Below are 19,698 nucleotides of genomic sequence, written 5' to 3'. Positions count from 1 at the left end.
TACATGTAACCTTCCTAAACCACAAAGACCTCTTAGATGAAGTACACATAAGAAATACCCTCAGCAGCCCAAAATGCACTCTTTCGAAACAACATCCACATCAACACATAGAGCTACAGCTCATGGAGCTTCTATCTCTAAGCCCATATGGCAAGCCACCACACAATCCAACATTCTAGTCATACAAGACCCCATCATGAGACAAACTGATGTCCCTCTCACCAGACTGAGTAAGGAGAATGTTATTCAGTTGCTTATCAGGGGCTAGGATCCACCACATTATGCATGCAATCAGGTCATTAGACCACAATTACCAATATGACTCAGTCATAGTCCATGTCGGAGTAAATGACCTGAGACGTACCTCCATAGACTATATGAAGAGAGACATCATGGAGCTCTTGGAATATGTGTCTCAGGCTGGTATGAGCTTAGCACTGGGCAGCATTTTACCTTCTCCAAGGATGATGCCACAATAGGAACAAAAATGATTGACTTTAATAATTGGCTTAGTTTCTGGTGTCATTCTAAGGGGATGCAATGTTTTTCAGCATGGAAGGACATGATCAACAGACCACACTGTTTTGTCAGGGATGGTCTGCACCTCTCCCCTTTAGGCTTTCAAATATTAACTAAAACATTGTTTTTCCCCAATAGTGCCTTTTTTAGGCAATGCCAAATTGAAAGTACTTCTGACATAGCAAATCAAAACCAAGAAAATCTAAAGGTATTACTGCTCAATGCTAGGAGTCTAAACAAAAAAACTCCACTCCTTAGAAGCTCTCTTTACCCTAGAAAATGTTGACATCTGTGCAGTCTGTGAGACATGGTTTAAAGAGGTCTATATTATAACATCGAAGTCTAACAACTTTGAATGTTATAATATCGAACCCAGTAGAGCGAACACTGGAAATAGTGAAGCTGCAGATCACCGAATACATTCCTAGGGAAAGTATTCGGTGGGCTGTTTCTGCAGCTTCACTATTTCTTCGACTGTAGAGCGAAGGTTACGGACCGGGTTAAGTTAAGTGTGCGAACAAAGGTGAGTGTGGGATTGGGCATGGGTTAGGTGAGTTAGGGTTAGGGCACGGGTCAGGTAAGTATGCGATTGTGTGGACGTGAGAGTTAGGGTGGGGTAGGTGAGTTAGGGTTAGGGAGCGGGTAAGGTGAGTGTGCGATAGTGACGGAGCTTCGGGTTAGGGTTGGGTTAAGGTAAGTGGATAGCTAGTGGTGTATGTATGGTTTAGTGTAGAGTTTTGTGAAGTGTGTGTGTGTGTGTGTGTGTGTGTGTGTGTGTGGATTATTTATTTTGGTGTGGTTGTGTTGTTTGTATGTTTGTCGGAACAGCAAATTTTTTCCCTGGGAAAAAATTCACTATTTTGACTGTTCGGTTTTCTGGTGTTACGCTTTACTGGGTTCAATATTATAACATTTGAAGTTGTAAGACTTCGATGTTATAATATAGACCCATTTAAAGCTGCGGAGAGCACACCAACAGTGTAAAGTTATAATGCCTTCCACACGTTTAGGCCAGCTGCTTCACAGGCAGGGACTAAAGGTGCAGGTGTCTCTATACATCAAAAATAAATATACTTCAAGGCTGGTCAAACAGGACAATGTACTTGAGCTGTTCCATGTTCAAATCACCATAGGGAAAATCCAATACCACTTCCTTGCAAGCTATAGGTCCCCCTCTATGACTCAGGAAACCCACTCCATGTATTTAAACTTATTAGAAACACTAAACATCCAGCCCAATATCATACTCATGAGTGACTTTAATTACCCCACTATTAACTGGGAATCCTATACAACACCAAACGTACATGCACAGAGATTTCTGGATTTTGTAATCACAAACTCCCTGGATCAAATAGTCAATACACCAACTAGGGGTTCAACCATACTGGATCTGGTACTCACTAATATGGGAGACTGTTGCACGTCCCCTTCTGTAATGCCTTCCCTGGTAAGGTCAGACCACAAAATGGTCTCCTTTGAAGTAAAAATAAAACATGAACCCCCAGCTAAGCCTGGAATATTCAGTCACTATTCTAAGGCTAACCTCCTGCTATTAAGTGAGAACATGGCAAAATTTCCAGCCCCCATAAACCCTGAGAACCCTGCTGCCTATGTAAAGTTGTTCACAGAACCTGGTACAGGCATGTTAATATCTGCATAGATGCAGCTGTACCCACCAAGAAGTACAGAATTAACTGAAAAAACAAGCCACCCTGGTGCAATCACAAAATCAAAAGGCTTATAACAGGAGGAAGAAAATCATGCAAAAATGAGGTGGTGCAGCACCCAGCAGGTTAAAAGCACTCGCATCAAACTAAACAAACAACTCAGAGGACAAATAAAGTCTACCAAAGCCAAATTTGAGTTAGGTTTGGCCTCCCAGGCCAAGGACAACCACAAAGCATTCTTTAGCTATGTCCGCCACCTCAAAGCCAATACACAATTGTGTGAAGAGCTCATTGTAAATGGAGCCACCTATACTGAGCCAAAAGATATAGCAAACCTCCTGGCTGAAAATTCAGCTCTAACTTTACCCCTCTCTCACCCGCAACTTTCCCTCAGGAAATATCATCAGATATAACTCTCCCTACTATCACTAGGGAACAGGTTCTTAATGCTCTCTCTAAGACCAAGAACACCACATCAATGGACCCAGACAATATCCCAGATGCCTTCTAAATAGCATGAGACATTACCTATTAGGGCCTTTGGAATTACTATTTAACTGTAGCCTCCAAACAGGCTTCATGCCTCATGAATGAAGAAAGGCAACAATCATCCCTCTGCACAAAGGTGGGCCATCTACAGACCCTGGAAACTACAGACCCATAAGTCTCACTAGTCCTGTATGTAAAGCCATGGAAAGAATTATCATGTAGATGATCAATAGAGCTATAGTAATTCTCCATCCACTGGACCCAACCCAGTTTGGTTTATTCAAGGGCAGATCATGCCTATTCATTCTGGTTTGACTTCTTTGAGAGGGTCACCAAAGCAATGGATGAGAGAAAAATCATTCACACAGCCTACCTTGACCTGCCCAAGGAATTTGAAACAATACCCCACTCGGGCATTGTTGACAAACTCAAGAGGTTAGGTACAAACCCGTATGTCACCCGGTGGATAGCCACTTGGCTCACAGACAGGACCCAGGAAGTTAGAATTGGGGAGACCATCTCTACAAAGAGGCCAGTCACAAGCGGAGTCCCTCAGGGATCAGTCCTTGGACCGCTCCTTTTTGGCATTTACTTCTCAGAATTCAAGGCCATTGTCAGTGATCTTAGGCTAACTAAATTTGCAGATGATTGCAAATTAGGAGCTGTCATTGAATCTCACACTGACACAAATGTTCTCCAGCAGGGGCTGACACAGGCAAACAACTGGTGTTAGAGCCATGCACTAAAACTAAATGGCAAGAAAGGCATAATAGTATCCTTTGGGAAGTCATCCATCTATACCTCTCAACCTCTTAGAGAAAGAAATCTGGACAACGCGACCAATAAAAGTGGGGCAAAGGCCCAAAAATAGGGACAATTTTTAAATATTACTCTTACAAACTTAGAAAGTTAATAGAATAATAGGTTTTACATTAACATGAATTTTCTGAATGGTATGAAATCTGAAACTCAAATGTTTTTCATTATTTTTTTAATTTTAGTCTGTAATGATTTGCTACTAATTTGCCAGAAAACCACAATTTTATGAAACATGGACCAAAAATATGAGGCAAAAATCTGGACATTCTGTGAAAATCTGTACAGTTGAAAGCTATGCATCCATCCTGGTAACTATCATATTGACAATACACCCCTTAGAGTTGACCCAGTCACCCAGTAGTCAGGGACTTAGGGACACACATAGATAGTAATCTAGCCCTTGACCATCATGTGTCTATTGTGGTGAGGAAATCATTCTATGTTGCTCAACTTATAAACAAAGGTATGGCATCTAAGTCCAAGGAAGTCATTGTTCCACTGTGCTCGGCATTCATTAGACCTGTCATTGAGTACAGTGCCCACTTTGGTATGTACCTAACCAGGCATATCCAGCAACTGGAACATCCACAGAGGTTCCTCACTAAAAGAACACAGTGTGTAAGTAAAATGTCCTATGCAGACCACCTCAAGGCCCCATCCCTGTATTCTGTCTCCTACAGGATTTTGATGGGAAATCTATGCCTGGCATACAGGGCATTGTCAGACCCCACTCTGATAGACCTCCTGCATATCCACAAAACAAACAGCACCAGAATTACCCATTATAAAGACTTAAACCTTGCCTGTGATATAAATAGGACCCACTGGAGAGATAGGCATGTATCCCAGAGACTACTCCAGCTATAAAACAGGCTCCTCATCCATGTGAAGCAGAGTTCCTCCCTAATCCAATTCAAGTGCAACTTGGACAATTGGATAGGAAACCAGAAATTCATCCCTGGTTTGGCACCTATGTCTCTAATGGTCACAGGTAACCTGTAAATAGTTCAACTCTCATCCCCATGCTTACACTTAGCAAGGGTATCAGAACTTGTTAGAGATTTTGAATGCATGGATAGGCTTAAAAAGGCACTTGCAGTTATTCACCTAGTAAACACCTATGAACCTATAATCTCATATATATATATATATATATATATATATATATATATATATATATATATATATATATATATCTGTATAGGTTTACTATCAAATGAAAGAAATACCTTCCATCGAATGATCATAAGGCTGAACTAAAATGCTGAAATTTAAAGCATTTTCCCTCCCAAATGTTGAACATGGTAAAGCTGGTTTTCAACAGTTGATATTTCTGGGAGATGAGCATGAAAAACCATTTGCTGTCTGGATGTAGAACAGGAAGAGCATTTCGACATAGTAGATTCGGCAAAAAATAAATCGACATTACAAAACTTTGAAACTATATGTTTATTCAAGTGTAAGTCAAATAAATGCATTTTTGTCATTTGATAGTAAACCTATATATATATATATATATATATATATATATATATATATATATATATGTAGAGGGAGAGAGAGAGAGAGATATATACACATACACACACAAACACACACACACACACACATATATATATATATATATATATACACATATATATATATATATATTATATATATATACATATATATATATATATATATATATATATATATATATATATATATATATATATATATATATATATGGGTCTCATGCAGAATGTCGAAGCTTAAAACTTCAAATTGCATATGGTCGGAGACCATATGATCAAAGTTTTAAAACTTTGAAATTCTGCACAGAGATCGGCATACAGCGCGGAATGGGAGATTTCCCTTTTCCTTGCTGTAGTGTAATCTCGGAGTTAGTATAATTAAGTAGCGGGGGGTGTGGGGGTGCAGGGGGGCTTGCCCCCCTGCATATATTTATTTTAGGTTGTTTTTGTTTTTTTTGTTTTGTTGAATGATCGACATTATAAAATTCGATCATATGGTTTCAACCATATGTGTTTGATATTTTGTATTGTCGATCATTCAACATAGATCCATATATATATATATATATATATATATATATATATATATATATATATATATATGTATGTATATATATATATATATATATATATATATATATATATATATATATATATATATGTGTTTGTGTGTCTGTGTGTGTTTGTGTGTGTGTGTTTGTCTGTGTGTGTGGCCATATAAGCCCTAGCTGTGTACCTCAGAGAGCTTAGTTAGTTGAATTGGCACCCTGTTCAGCGAGGGCCATACTGTTTACCTTAGGAATTATCCAATTCTCAAGGTAGAACTTAAAGGACGCCAATGTGTTACATTGCATGCAATTGAAACTGGATCCATTGGTAGATGATTCACTTAGTGTGGAGAAGGTTGAGTATTAATATTTTCAGTATTTTTGACATGGAGTGAGACTGTATCTTTCATTGCCCAAAAGATGATACAGAAATCACTCTGGAGGATAAAGTATAAGAGACACAAAAGTTAGAGCATTTTGCATAGGTAATTGAAAGAACTTAGACCTTTTATTTTTTAGCTAGGAGAACTTAGTCTTTTTACTTTTAGTGAGTAAACATTGAGGTCTTTCTACTTCAGCCAGGTTTTTACAAATGTACATTCCAAATGATGTATTGTATTCTATGGTTAGCCTGATGAAGGAAGAATACAGGGGATTATGACATCCCTGGACCCAGAGGATGTACCTTTGGTAGTTAATTGGGCAAGATAAAACAATGTCTCAGTCATAACTGATACATGATTTCAATGGCCATTTTGTTTACAGAAGGTGTCTAGATGCTTGATGACTATGTCAGTCCTAAGTGTGTGGTATATATGTGATGATCAGTAGGATAGACTTGCTTCCCAAAGGGAACTACACCACATTTTTGGTGTTAAACCTTTGACCATAGTTGTTGAGTCAAGTATGGTTTCTGGAAAAGCCCTCTTGGATAGTACGAGTGTCCACTGGGTGGGGGAGCCACTAAAAGTACTGAGTTTACAATCATCAGCAGGTTTCGTTAACTACAAATATTTGACATTTGCTTTCACATTAGACAAGTAGATGTTGAAAAGGAGCAGGTCCAAGACAGATTCCTGGGTGACGCCTCTACTCATATGCCTTTTAGATGAAAAGGCACCACCAAATCTTACTATGTGCATTTAGTCAGAGATCCAATTTGATAAAGGGGTTTATGATTAGAATAATGAGTTTGCTAATTATGCCAAAACAAGGAATTCTTCTGAAGTCCTTAGCAAGGTCTAGATAGGCAGTAAAGATACAATAATCTTTTTCAGTAGTATCTAGTTTTACTTTAAAATAAATTAGTAATGTTAAGGAGACAGGACCAACCTTTCACAACTTAACTGATAAGGGTTGATGAGCTGTAGCTCACCAACTTCCTTGTTTATAAAGACTAAGAAATGTACCACAATTTACAGATGTTGCTTGTGAGGGTAGAAGGAGTATATGAGAGTTGCATGGTGGAGTCCCCTTTAGATTAGCACTGTGATGACTATTCATCAGAGATCAGGTACGCATTCCATACAGAGACTAAAGCTAAAAATGTTTCGGAGGTGTTAAGCAGCATTGTACTCTATGCTAACTAGGAAATATCCTACTATATTCCCTAGGTCCATGCAGCTATTCCTTCTGGTTTTGGATAGAGCTTCTAGGATGTGGTCCATAGTGATTTTTGGGGAAAGGCAGTTTAATGATTCAAGAGAAAGCATATGGGGTGACTAATGAGGTAAAACTGGAGTTGAATTTTTCGGATAAGTTGTTGACTCTGGCTTTAGAATCAGAATAGGTAGTGTTGTCCAATTGGAGCTTGTTGCCATATTGGGTACTACTTCTAATATTCTTAATATATTTAAAAAGGGCCTTATGATTATCCTTGGAACAATGTAGCTTCTTCAGTTCATATCTAGCCTCAGACTTCCTAAGGATGTGGTTGAGTACTTTCCTTACCTGCTTATGTACTTTCCTATAGTGGGAGACATTGAATCTTTTATATGAACAGGTAGTTTTTTCATCTTATTATAGAGGTTTTTTATTTGAGACTCCATCGTAAGAGGGTATATTTTTAAATTTCCAGTTACAACTATGCCAAATGTAGGCAGGATTCTCTTTACACTGGTTTGGATGGGAGTGAAGTCAGTGGTATATGTAGTGGCTTTAGTGATAAGGTAGCAGTGGGAGCAGGTGCTTTTGGATTACGTTCTTGGACAGGGATATGAGGTTGGCTTTAGAATAACCTCTGACTTATGATAACATAACATAATAGCAAGTTGCTCACAGTACATTAAATAAGTGTGTTGTGAATGGACTAAATGTTTGTTTATTTTATTTATTTATTTTATTTTTGTTGACCGGGATAGTCCGACTGGATATATGTCCATTTTTAGTGGAGGCCTAGGGAGAAAAGCTCCAGTTACACAGTAGAACATCACACGTAAGAGACAAGCATAATTATCAAAGTAGTTACAGTGAAGCCCCTAGTAGGGTGTTACAGTATACACTGTGTGTCACATTATACAAAACCAGCAGAATTACAACAAACTGTTTTGAGCAGGAAATGCATACAATAGAACTGCGGTGGTGGTGCTGCGGTAGCGTTGTCGCCTCACAGTAAGACATTGCTCTGTTCGATTCTCAGCTAAAGCGTCTTCTGTGTGGAGACATGCATGAATGGGTGTACCTTCGTTGAAGGTTGTGCGTCAGGGCTGGCAACTCGGCACGTAAAAATCTCCTGCCAATCATTAGCGGACCGGAGTTCCGCTGTGGCGACCCCTAACCGGGAAAAGCCGAAAGACACAACAACAACAAAAATAGGTACGATAGTGTTTGTGGTGTTTTTAACTTTTAACTCTTAATTCTGATGCCATTTTTGATTGGAATATGTGAAGTGTTGCATGTATGATATTTGGATGTGCTTTTTCTAAGAGATATCAGACTGTTATGTTGTTTCTGAGTGCTTATTTATTAATACAGTGATACAATTGTGGGTGTATGCAGTGTACATGAAGCTGTTTTCTGTTTCTTATATAGTCTTATCTGTGATGTTTGCTGCTGGTTTTTTCATTGGAATGTTGTTAGGAGAAGAGGAATACAGTAGTGAAGACAATTTCTGTGTTTTAAAAATGGGGTTTCACTTTGAAATCTGTCAGTTATTCTTTTGTTGTTCCCTCCCTGCTAGGACAGATAAAAAAAGAGAGAGTGTACCAAATAGCTATAACAAAAAATAAAATGATAACAAGACGTGTTACAGCATAGGTTCTTAAATAGCAGGGAGCAGATTGGTTTTAACCACTTATACAGCCTTCTTTCTCAGTCTAACATGAATGAAAGTTGTTTACTGACAGTGTTATTTCCCTCTCATAGAGCAGGCTCTAATAGAACATTTCTTTCCTGCCCTTTTCTCTCAGGAGACATTTTATAGAGAGTTGTGTGTGTGTGTGTGTGTGTGTGTGTGTGTGTGTGTGTGTGTGTGTGTGTGTGTGTGTGTGTTTCTAAATACAATGTTGTTTTATGCTTGCTTTTAACACACAAATTAAGTGCAAAATAGTAAAATGGTATTAACTTGCACTCTCTGTTACATTGACCTCAAAATTACTGTTTTAACACTTTTAAAACCTGTATTTTTTTAAGTTATATAATACGTTTTATAGTACTGTGGCACCATACACAATATAAAATTAATTTCTTCAGTCCAACTTTTATCTTAAGTTATTATTCAAATGTTCTGTTCTATTAATTTAAAGAAGGGAGGATGATCTTGTGTATGTTTGTTTATGTCAGCCCCTTGTTTGGTTGATTTGTTCTGCATATGTGGACAATAGATATATAGAGGTTGGCATAATGGTTAAAGTGTTTACCTTAAAGGCATAAGTTTCAGGGTTTGATACTCACATGGAGTAATTGGCTAGGCTTAAAATGGCCCACAAGGGCAGTTAGCCTAGTACTAATCTATGAACCTATGAACCTATATGTTTATGACAATGGTTGTGGTGATGATCTGTGTTGGTTTCTGTGAAGATGTGCTTTCTGAGCAGGAAGTGAGGAGCTGAAAATATGGCAATATTAGAAGCTCCTGCTCTGAAAGTTAATTGAAAGTCTAATGCATAGTATAGGAGGGACTAATATGAAAGTAAGAGCATGTTTTCCACAAAGTCACACAAAATTACACAATCATTTTGATAAGCTGGGAACTCATATGTCTCTTAAAAAGACTGTGATGGGTATGTTGCCAATATTATCCCTCAGTACAAATATAATTTTGGGAATATATAATTTGTTATTTTAGACATCACAGTTACTCTTTTACTATTTTATATTGTATAGTATGTTCTAGTGAATATGATATCCTATTTATAGAAGAGCCGTGTTTTGAAAGATAATTGTATATGCAAGTCCTTAGAAACAGACAAGATGTTTTAGATAAGTTTATTTGTTTTTTGAAATATCTTATGTCTCTGTCATAATATCCAAGGATGTACAGTCTTGTAGTCAATAGTTTAAATATTTAACTAGTTAGTCACATTGTCAATAATATATAATAGTATATTAGTAGTATAGCATGATTGTTATAAAGAATGTTATATGGATTGTCTTTTATCTGTGTTAACCTCTTTTTTTCTCAGAACTGAAAGAAATTATACTATATAGGCTCTTATAAATAGAACAGAGCCAAATAACTACATGATCTGCTATATTTTAAGTTTTATAGCAAGCAAATGAGTATTTATAATCTGAATAGTATGTATATACTAACTCCTTTTAATTTTGTTAAATAAGTTATACCTTTCATATATCATAACTTTAGAAATAGTAGAGTGATGTTAGATATTTATTTGTGGGTAGGTGGTAGTTTTTGAATAGGATTACTATTCAAACCAGGAGTTTTAAAATCCATGGGGGGTGGGGGGTGGGGTGGGAAAGGAAAGTGCATGTATAGTAATTTACAATTTTTTATTTTTTTTGTGTCTGCTATTCTTGACAGAAAGTTTACAGTTAGCAATCTCAGTTATCTTATACTAGTATCTATAAGTAAGCAGTTCACTAAGAATAATTATAGTTTTTCAGTGCCATATTATTTACAAATGTATGAGGGTATTATATGTAATACTTATTTATGTTTTCCTGTTTCGGTAGTATGGCCAACTTGAAAATCAATTAACATCAATAGATTAAATAATGGTTGTAAAACGGTAGTTTGTACAAATTTTTTAAAAAATATTTCATTCCCAAGTTATCTTTTTACAGGAAACATATAATAAAATAAGATTTGGGCAGACTTAACACTTAACACTAATTTGTATTGACTAGCTCTCATCGTAAACAAAAGAGAAGAGGGTGGCTATTTTATGGAAAAATTCTTTGCCTTTTCCTAATTTTAGAGATGCAAAGGAAACTATACTCTTTTATTAATGTCTATTGGATACCCAGATTGGGAATACAAACAGTTGAACAACAGATGGGGGAAATAATATGAATATAAGAGGGAAACATTATTATTGCAGGTGACTTTAATTGTATTTTATCTGACAAGGATACCAACACTAGCTGTAAAAGGAAAAAAACCTGCCTCAGTCAAGGCTTTGATGGAGTTCACTGACCTATATAATATGAGCGATATAAATGAGTTTTCAGTATCATATTCACTCACACAGGCATGGACACAATCACGAATAGATAGAGTATCTGTTTCAAATGAGATCACTAGTGGCATAGATAATGTTACATTAGTTTCCTGCCCACTGTTGGAGCAAAACACAATAACATTTGAAGTTATATTGAATTCTAGTAATAACATCCCAATTAAAAGGATTCCTGCATGTATAACCAAAATAAAATATTTTAAGGAGCTCTTTCATAAAGAAATTCAAACTTTTATTATAATTAATCATATAGGTAACATCTCAGAGATTTTTGTATTGGACTGTTTAAAACATACTTTTTTGGCAAACTTGCAAGTTGATATGCACAAAAAAGGAAACACTGTGACAAAGAATTGATAGAATTTACAGGAGCAAATTGATAAGTTAAAATTAGATAGTCAATAAAATAACTTAACAGAAGAAATAACTTAAACAGTAAATATTTAGAAATTTTACTACATAAAGCTATAATACATTTGGAAAAGATTAAAACAACTAATTATTCCATAAATTCTAAATCCATGCATAAATTGGCTACTAGAACAAAAATGATTGTTAAATCTAACCACATCAAAGAATTATACTCCTCTAGTAAGAAAAAGAAGGTTAGTAAAAAAGAAGATATTTTGGATGTTTTCAGATCTCATTTTAAGAAGATTAATCAACACAAGCCAACAATGGATGCACAACATCTAATTAAACATTTATAAAAAAATGCACTGAAAATAGACTGTCAGAGGATCAAATAAAAATAATTGACAAGTCTATATCAATTTCTGAACTCAAAATTCAAATTAATAAATTAAAACCCAATAAGGCACCTGGAAATGACAGTATAATACCTGAACTATACAAAATGATGACTAAGGATGCTTTGAGCATTTTACTAGAGGTATTTTTAGTAGTTAAAGAACTTATTAACGTGCCACCATCCTGGAAATACCCATAATATCCCCAATTTTAACACAATGTTTTTCATATAGACCAGTTTCATTATTAAATGCAAATTAAAAATGTTCATGCCAATCTATACCTCTAGAATAAAACTAATTCTTCCAATGTTGATAAACAATGATCAGACTGGGAACACCTATGATAATATCAAGATAATAGTGTCAGTAATTGATTAGACTAATAATTAAAAAAAAGAACTAACTTTAGCTAGTCTGGATGTCAGTAGTGCATTTGATTCAGTTAATTGGGAGCACTTACTATTAGTACTGGAGGAATGTAATTTCTCAAGCAGTTTCTTACAATTAATCAAACTTCTTTATGAAAACTCCTTTGTATACAGTAAAATAGGCTCATATACTTCCCAATCAATCATGATTACTAAAGGTGCTAAACAGGGTCGTCCCTTGTCCTCATTGCTTTTTGCTCTAGTTATGGAACCTTTTGCAAATTATATAATATCAAATAAAAACATCAAAGGCATACTAATAAATAATGATTTAATCCCCAAAATATAATTATTTGCAGATGGCATCCTATTAACATTAACTGATTGCAATTCTTCTCTTATTGCAGTATTCCAAGCAATAGAAATATTCCAGAAGAAATTGGGACTCAGTTTTAATGAGAATAAGACTAAAATACTACTCGTTAACTGTAATATTAATAAACTAGATGGAAAATTACATAAATACATTATGAAAGATGGTAACATCATTTACTTAGAGATACTGTCTGATAATATTAAAGATATAACAACCCTTAATTATAATAATAACTTATATTTCATAAAACAAACTCTTAATAAATGGATTTTTTTACACTATGGAAAAGAGACTCTCCTTAACTACACTGATTATCCTTCCTAATATTCTGTATATAATACAATATTTATACCTCCTACTCCCAAAAATATTAAAGACTATAATTCTTTGTTTTTGAGATTTTTATGGCTTAAGCCTGGATTGGCTTTAAACCATCACATTAGAGATTGGACATTGGGTGGTATTGGTCTTCCAGATTTAGAATTATATTGCTTATCCTCAATTGTTAAGACAATAATTTATTGGTTAAATAATACTTATAATGCCAAATGGAAAGATATTCATGGAGGTATTTGGTGTAAATCCAATAATTTAACAAAATCATATCAAACTAAGATAGCTACTAATGCATGTCATTGGTTAGTAAAATATTATTTTATAGAAAACAAAAACAAACCAGTTAACTCTTATTATATTAATATGATAATAACATCATTTAAATGTTTCATTTTTCAGGAACCCTAAATATAAAGCATGGATTTCTTTGTATTTCCAATTGTCTACACTCAAAATGGTATTAACATCTTTAATTTAAACAACAATGACTATATTTAAAGACAAAATTCTGTTACACTGGTATCAATTATTAGACAATGGGAAGTTACAAAATTCTGATCATAACATTAATAAGTCTGAGTTTAGCAAAGACATGTGGCTAGAAATTCAAAATTGTAGACAATTGGTTGAACATAAGATAAATCTAATGCAGCCAATAGTTAGATATTCTTTCCCCACATTCATTAATTTACTCATTATTCTAATGCAGCAGAATATAATTGGAAAGAGACTTCTATCTAAAATATATAAGGTACTTAAGAAATCAACAGAATGCCACAGAGAAAGCAATTGGGATTATTTTAGACTTGTTAATAATACCTTGTCAAGTGAGGATGATGAAAATATAATACTCCAATCTTCAAAGCAAACCACATCATCACTAAGGTGAAGGATATTCTCTTGGAAGTTCTTACACAGATCCTTTGTCACACCATTTAAAATTTAGTTGATATTTAATAAAGACATAGGATGCTGGAGATGTAAATTAGATGTTAAAGCTGACTGGCAGCATATGTTTTACAATTGTATATGACTTAAAACATATTGGGATAATATGAATTCTCACTTACAGTCTGTTTTTAATGATAAATTTATGCTGACCAAATCTCTTATTTTGTTTAATACACCTGTTCTCACTTGTGTCATGAAAATAAAATACCCTCTTTTATGGAGTATCTTAACATTAGCAAGAAAGGTCAACACCAAGAACTGGAAGAATGAGACTACTCTACTATGAAGGAATTAAAAAAGTCAACACCAAGGACTGGAAGAATCAGATGACTCCTACTATGAAGGAATTTGTACACTTGGCAACTGAAGTTTGCCATCTTGAACTTATCACGATCAAGACAAGAACATTTAGAATCACCTCTTCATATAATATATGGTTGAAATTCAAAGAACTGCTGGATAAACAGACTTTAATAATTAAATAACAACTACTCATCACATTTCTTTTTTCTTTTTAAAAGCTTTGTTTTATAGTAGACACCATTGTAAATAGTTGTTTTAGTTGTTTATCATTGTTCTTACATATATGTATATATATATATATATATATTATAATATTTCTATCATATATTAATGTTTTGCTGTTAAATGTTTCAATAAAACAATTAAGAAAAATAGAATAATTTCTATCTATGGTGCTAATTTACAGGGAGAAGACATTTTGGTGGACAGATTTAGTCAAAGAGAAAGTGACCTCAGTAGGGGTGCAGGGAGAGGCAATACCTATAAGGATGAGATCAAGTATCTTGTCACCTCTGCTGGGATCTTGAAATACTTGATCTGTGGAGTTGGTACCAATAAAATCAAGAAATAATTGGGTGTAGCTGTTATTTGTTGCAGAAGATTTCCAAGTAATGGATGGTGTGGTAAACTCAAGCAGGAATAGGATATCGGAATTAACACCTATAAAAGACAAATTTTCAAAGTAGTTATCAAGGACATTAGATGAGACAAAGGGGAGCTAGTGGTATCAATAATGTGGTCATTGGCTTTAGTAAGTTTGAATAAAATGTATGGGAGTTCCAAATTGGTGTCATAAGGGATTTGGTATGGTATGAGATAATGGCTCAGAGGATAAATATGCATAATCCCCTGGTCTGAATGTGTGGTGCTATACCAATTTCAGTAATTTCAGTAATTATGTAATAGATGTATGTACCCTTAAGTTTTGGGAAGGTCTTGAGATCAGGCATTTGTTTTTACACAGCATTAGCACCTTAATGTAAAAGGTATTGGAATTTGACAGGCTAGAATGAAAAGAGACTAGCACTGCCTAAAAAAGGCACTCTACAGGCAGAAAAAAACTTAGCAAACGTGAATGTCATAAGGACAGGCAGAAAGAGAGAGAAAGACAGAGAGATAGACAGAGAGAGACAGAGAGAGATGCAGGCAATCCCTGGTGAATCTGGCTAGCTTGTTGATCACTGCCTCCCATGTTGACACACATTGCATCCCCTCAAAATAATTAGCTAGTTAACCAATTGTATTAGTTAATTACTTTGGACTTGAAACTGATATCATTCCCAAAGAAGGTAAGATAGTGTTCAATATGTGTCTTTCTTGCCTTGGATACATTCACTAAAAAGTCAACCATATCTCTTTATCACTCTTAGGGTGAGGCATGTAATGTTGTTCACCCCAATGTGGGCAACTACAAGGTTATACTCATTTCTGGGGTCAAGGGATCTAAGGTCCTGGTCATGCCATGAATTCTGGTTTCAGGGAGAATATTAACATGATCCTACCTCTACAGAAGTTGTTGACTGTAACACCAGTGTGCCTAACTAGGTGTATGTTCTTTTATCAACAAGGCAACATGTTGATGAATTGAGCACAAATGCTCAAAAACAAAGCTACCAGAAAAACATTTCTAAGCATTTTTTGCAGGGGGGAGGGAACTATGCTTCCCACACCCCTGATAATTGTTTATATCAACTCTGAGATTACACTACAGTGGGGAAAGAGCAATGTTCCAGTTCCCACTACTGTAATCTCATACAGGAAAAAGTTGGTATGTGTAATCAACTGATTTTAAATCATCCATACTTGCTTTTTTCTCATGCAACAGAATAAACTTTTGACCACAAGACTGTCAAACAGCTAACTATAGAATCACTTGTTATTGATACATTGCCATGGGTGGCCACAAATCATGGAAATCTTATGGGTGTGGGCTTTCATCCAGAGTTACACCTGTTATGTGTGGTTGCAGGTACAGGTGAAGGTATATTTAGAGGTAAGCCATTATGTGGCTGAGGTTTGTCTAAGTGATGTCTAGGAGGTTTAGGAAGATACTTTTTTACATAACTAGTTCGATGACTGTGATATAGTGGAAAGCTGATTACTGATCTATGCAGTGTGTGAGAGGATAGCCCACAAAATGAGTATTTTCACCTCTTACAAGATACATCTGTGCAAGGTAAGATTATAGAACTGATAATAAGCATGAAGCAGTCACTACAGTGCTTTAGGTTTCCTAGTACAAACACCTGAGCAATAGAACCAGGCAAAGTAAACTTTGAACTTGTATAAATAGGGAACAAAGAGCGATCAGGTAAGTTGCTAATTAACCTATTAAATTACTACAAAGATAGACTAGAAAGAGCCTTGATTTCAAAGTGATTTGCCTAATGACTACTACCTGGCTACTACTAGTGCTGATCTTACTGTAGGTACATGTAGCTAGGAATTCAATATCCCTTTACTGCTTCCCTCAGTAGTTACAAAACAGTAGCATTAATCCCAAGCTGCTTTCTAAGAAGTGGGCTGCAGGCTCTTTAGTTATCAGTAGCCTTGTCTCAAATTATGCAGAGTATCAGTTGGCTTTTTATAGTCTTTTCTTGGTAGATACATTGAGTAGCATGTTCAGCAGCACAACATAATAGATTATAGAGCTATAGAATGGCCCAAGATTAAATATGAAGATGACATTACCAAAATGGTTACCATACCATTTAGAGGATGTACAACACCCTCCAATCAAAGATGGCTAAAAACAATGTTTCTGTGCTCCTTATCTCACCAGGAGAAAAACAGTAACACTAATGTTAAGCTGACACTCAAGAGGCAGGTCAGTTTTTCAGTGACTGGTAGTCTGCAAAACTAGAATGAATGTCCCTGCGTGTCTTCTTTTACAAGGAGCAAAACAGCAGAGCAACACTAATCCCAAGCTTGTTCCTGAGAAGCAGTTTACTGGCTGTCAAGCGAACTCTGGTGACATGCAAGATGATACATATTTTAAAACTAAGCTGGAAAAAAATCAGTCAAAGCTGAGCATATTGCAGTATGCACGTAGTAGGTGTAAGTATATGACAGGAAGGGCAACTGAAGCTTTGTCTGGGGTGTAGGCCTTTTCAATATAATCTTGCAGGATGGATTAGTATGAGCAGATGAAATAAAACTGGAAGGAACTTCTAATGTCAGATTTACTTAAGGGACAAATAACACAAGGGTCACTCAGTTTATAAATACAGGTAGGGCAGGCAGAGTAAGAAAAAACCCACACCAGACATAGAGCATCTTTACCTTACAGGTCTCACAGATTAAACCTTGTTGTGTTCTGTTTAGCCAAAATAAAAAAAGCTACTACTGTTACTTTCACAATTTACATTGAATCAATAGCTTTGCAGTCAGCTTGTCCTAACAAAGAATTTTCTTTTAGAAATCTAGGAAAAGGTGAACTGAGAGTAAAGCAACTAATTTAAAATGAAACAAACTGCAATAAAACTAGAACAAAAGGCACAAAATGATGTTAAGTATGCACATCGAAAACTAGGAAATTCAAAATAGTAGCTTCAGCTAACAGGTCTCCCAGATTAAATTTTGCCTTCTTCTGTTTTAAATAAAATTTCACTACTTTTCCATTTCTTCCACAACTAAAATGAAGTGAATACAATTAAAATGGAGTTAATCCTTTTGCAATCAAGAATGTAACAAAAATGTTTACTAACTGGCCCCAAAGAAGAACTTTATTTTGAAACCCCAAGACTCCAAGAAAAAGAAATAAATGTAAAATAAAATAATATAAAAGGAAAGGAAAAACAAATTTAAAGGAAATTGAAATGCAATTAAAAAACAATGCAAGTATGTAAAAAATAAATAAAAAAAAATTAAAAACAAGAAAATGAAAATAATCACAAAACAGTTCAGCTGTCTGGCTAGTGTCACATATCTGGTGCCTTTAGCCTATGTTGGATTTCAAAAGGTATGCCACGTTGGTCTGCATCTGCTTCATTGTCAAATAAAAATGCTGATTTAGTTACTTGCATGCAGTCTGTACCTGTCCTATTACCCAGGACATCCTTAACTAAAGCTGAAGCAAGAAAATAAAACTCCCTGAGGAAGATGCACAAAGATCAAGTCAAAAAGAGATCTGCAGACAGAGAAATATGTGCAGAATGATTTTAAATAAACTTTTGCTGTACTTTTATTACTTATTTAATGCTATTGGTGCACTGGTGCTGGATTTTCTTACCCTATCACGATGGCAGCCTGGGAGAGATGACCTTTTCTACTTTTCTGAACTTTTGCCTTCCTGCTTTAGTATGTCATGGAAGTAAAGGAGCACTTTCTTTCATTGTATAGCTGGATTTATAGGAGAAAATGTATTACATACTCATGTATACAGTGGTAAAATACTTTTAATATTAAAATATTGTGAAAATTAAATATACGTCTGCAGCTTAAAAGTAACATGCATTTTTTTTTTTGCATTGCTAATGGCATCATCAGTATGTAATGTTATTATTCTGTTTCTTTATTCTGTCCATGTATTTCTGTAGATCTCTCATAATTGTCTGTCTAGTAATGTAGGACAAAAATATGCAACATTAGATACAGGTGATGTAATTCTTGACTATTGTATCTACGTATGCATACACAGAGGTGCATAATCAACATATGCATTGTTACTGATATTAACTGTTCAGGTTGCAGTAAAGGATCTGATGCATTTACAATGACTCAAGTATCATGCTGATGAAACAAGCAAGTTATGTCAGAGTTTGCTGGCTGAATTAAGGGTATTTCTCTTTGCAATACAATCTTCAAAATAATAAGTTATGTTTAGCTCCATACTTAACGTGCACTGCATCACTATCAAAGATATAGTTTAGTGCCAAACATTGCTAGTTATTTTTTCTATGATCTAAAAATGCATGCTATGTTTTATAAAAATGTATTTACTCTAGAATAATGAATAACATTTATTATTTTCATGTTAAGTGTTTGACCCGGTGCTATCTGATTAGAATACTATAAATGTGAAATACTTAGATAGTTTCTAAGAGACACCACCCTCACCACTTCATCCTCTTAATGTTTTAGGGTACATTTGAAATGCCAGAGTATGAAGTCAGTCCAGAAGACCTTAACCCAAGACAAGTTCTGTATAGCTACTGGGCCCGCTGGTGTAAATGGTACAAATATCAGCCACTGGATCACATTCGAGAATATTTTGGAGAAAAGATCGCAATTTACTTTGCATGGTTAGGTAAGCATAGTTGATTCTTTTTTTTTTTATGTTCTTGCTTACATCTGTGAGGAGAAACGTATTTATGCTGTAATAGCAGGGAATATTTATTTTTTTAGGATAAATAGTATTTACATTAATGATATACTTTCTGATGCTTCATCCTTAGCATGAGCTGATAATT

General features: G+C 35.2%; 1 protein-coding gene across 2 annotated transcripts in view; it reads left to right on the top strand.

Moving 5' to 3' along the window:
- Window positions 1-19,698, top strand: part of LOC122793640 (anoctamin-7-like) — a 2,355,351-nt gene that overhangs the window by 1,597,795 nt on the left and 737,858 nt on the right. For both annotated transcript variants that reach the window (XM_044061850.1, XM_044061849.1), the window contains exon 8: window positions 19,370-19,535. In XM_044061850.1, the coding sequence (XP_043917785.1) occupies window positions 19,370-19,535 (166 nt within the window). The remainder of the gene's footprint in view (window positions 1-19,369; window positions 19,536-19,698) is intronic.

The sequence above is a fragment of the Protopterus annectens genome, chromosome 2.part0, assembly GCF_019279795.1.
Source record: "Protopterus annectens isolate FY-2018-M chromosome 2.part0, PAN1.0, whole genome shotgun sequence".
Lineage (NCBI taxonomy): Eukaryota > Metazoa > Chordata > Ceratodontiformes > Protopteridae > Protopterus > Protopterus annectens.
Note: the sequence above shows the minus strand (reverse complement) of the source record. Positions and strands in the feature narration are given on the sequence as shown.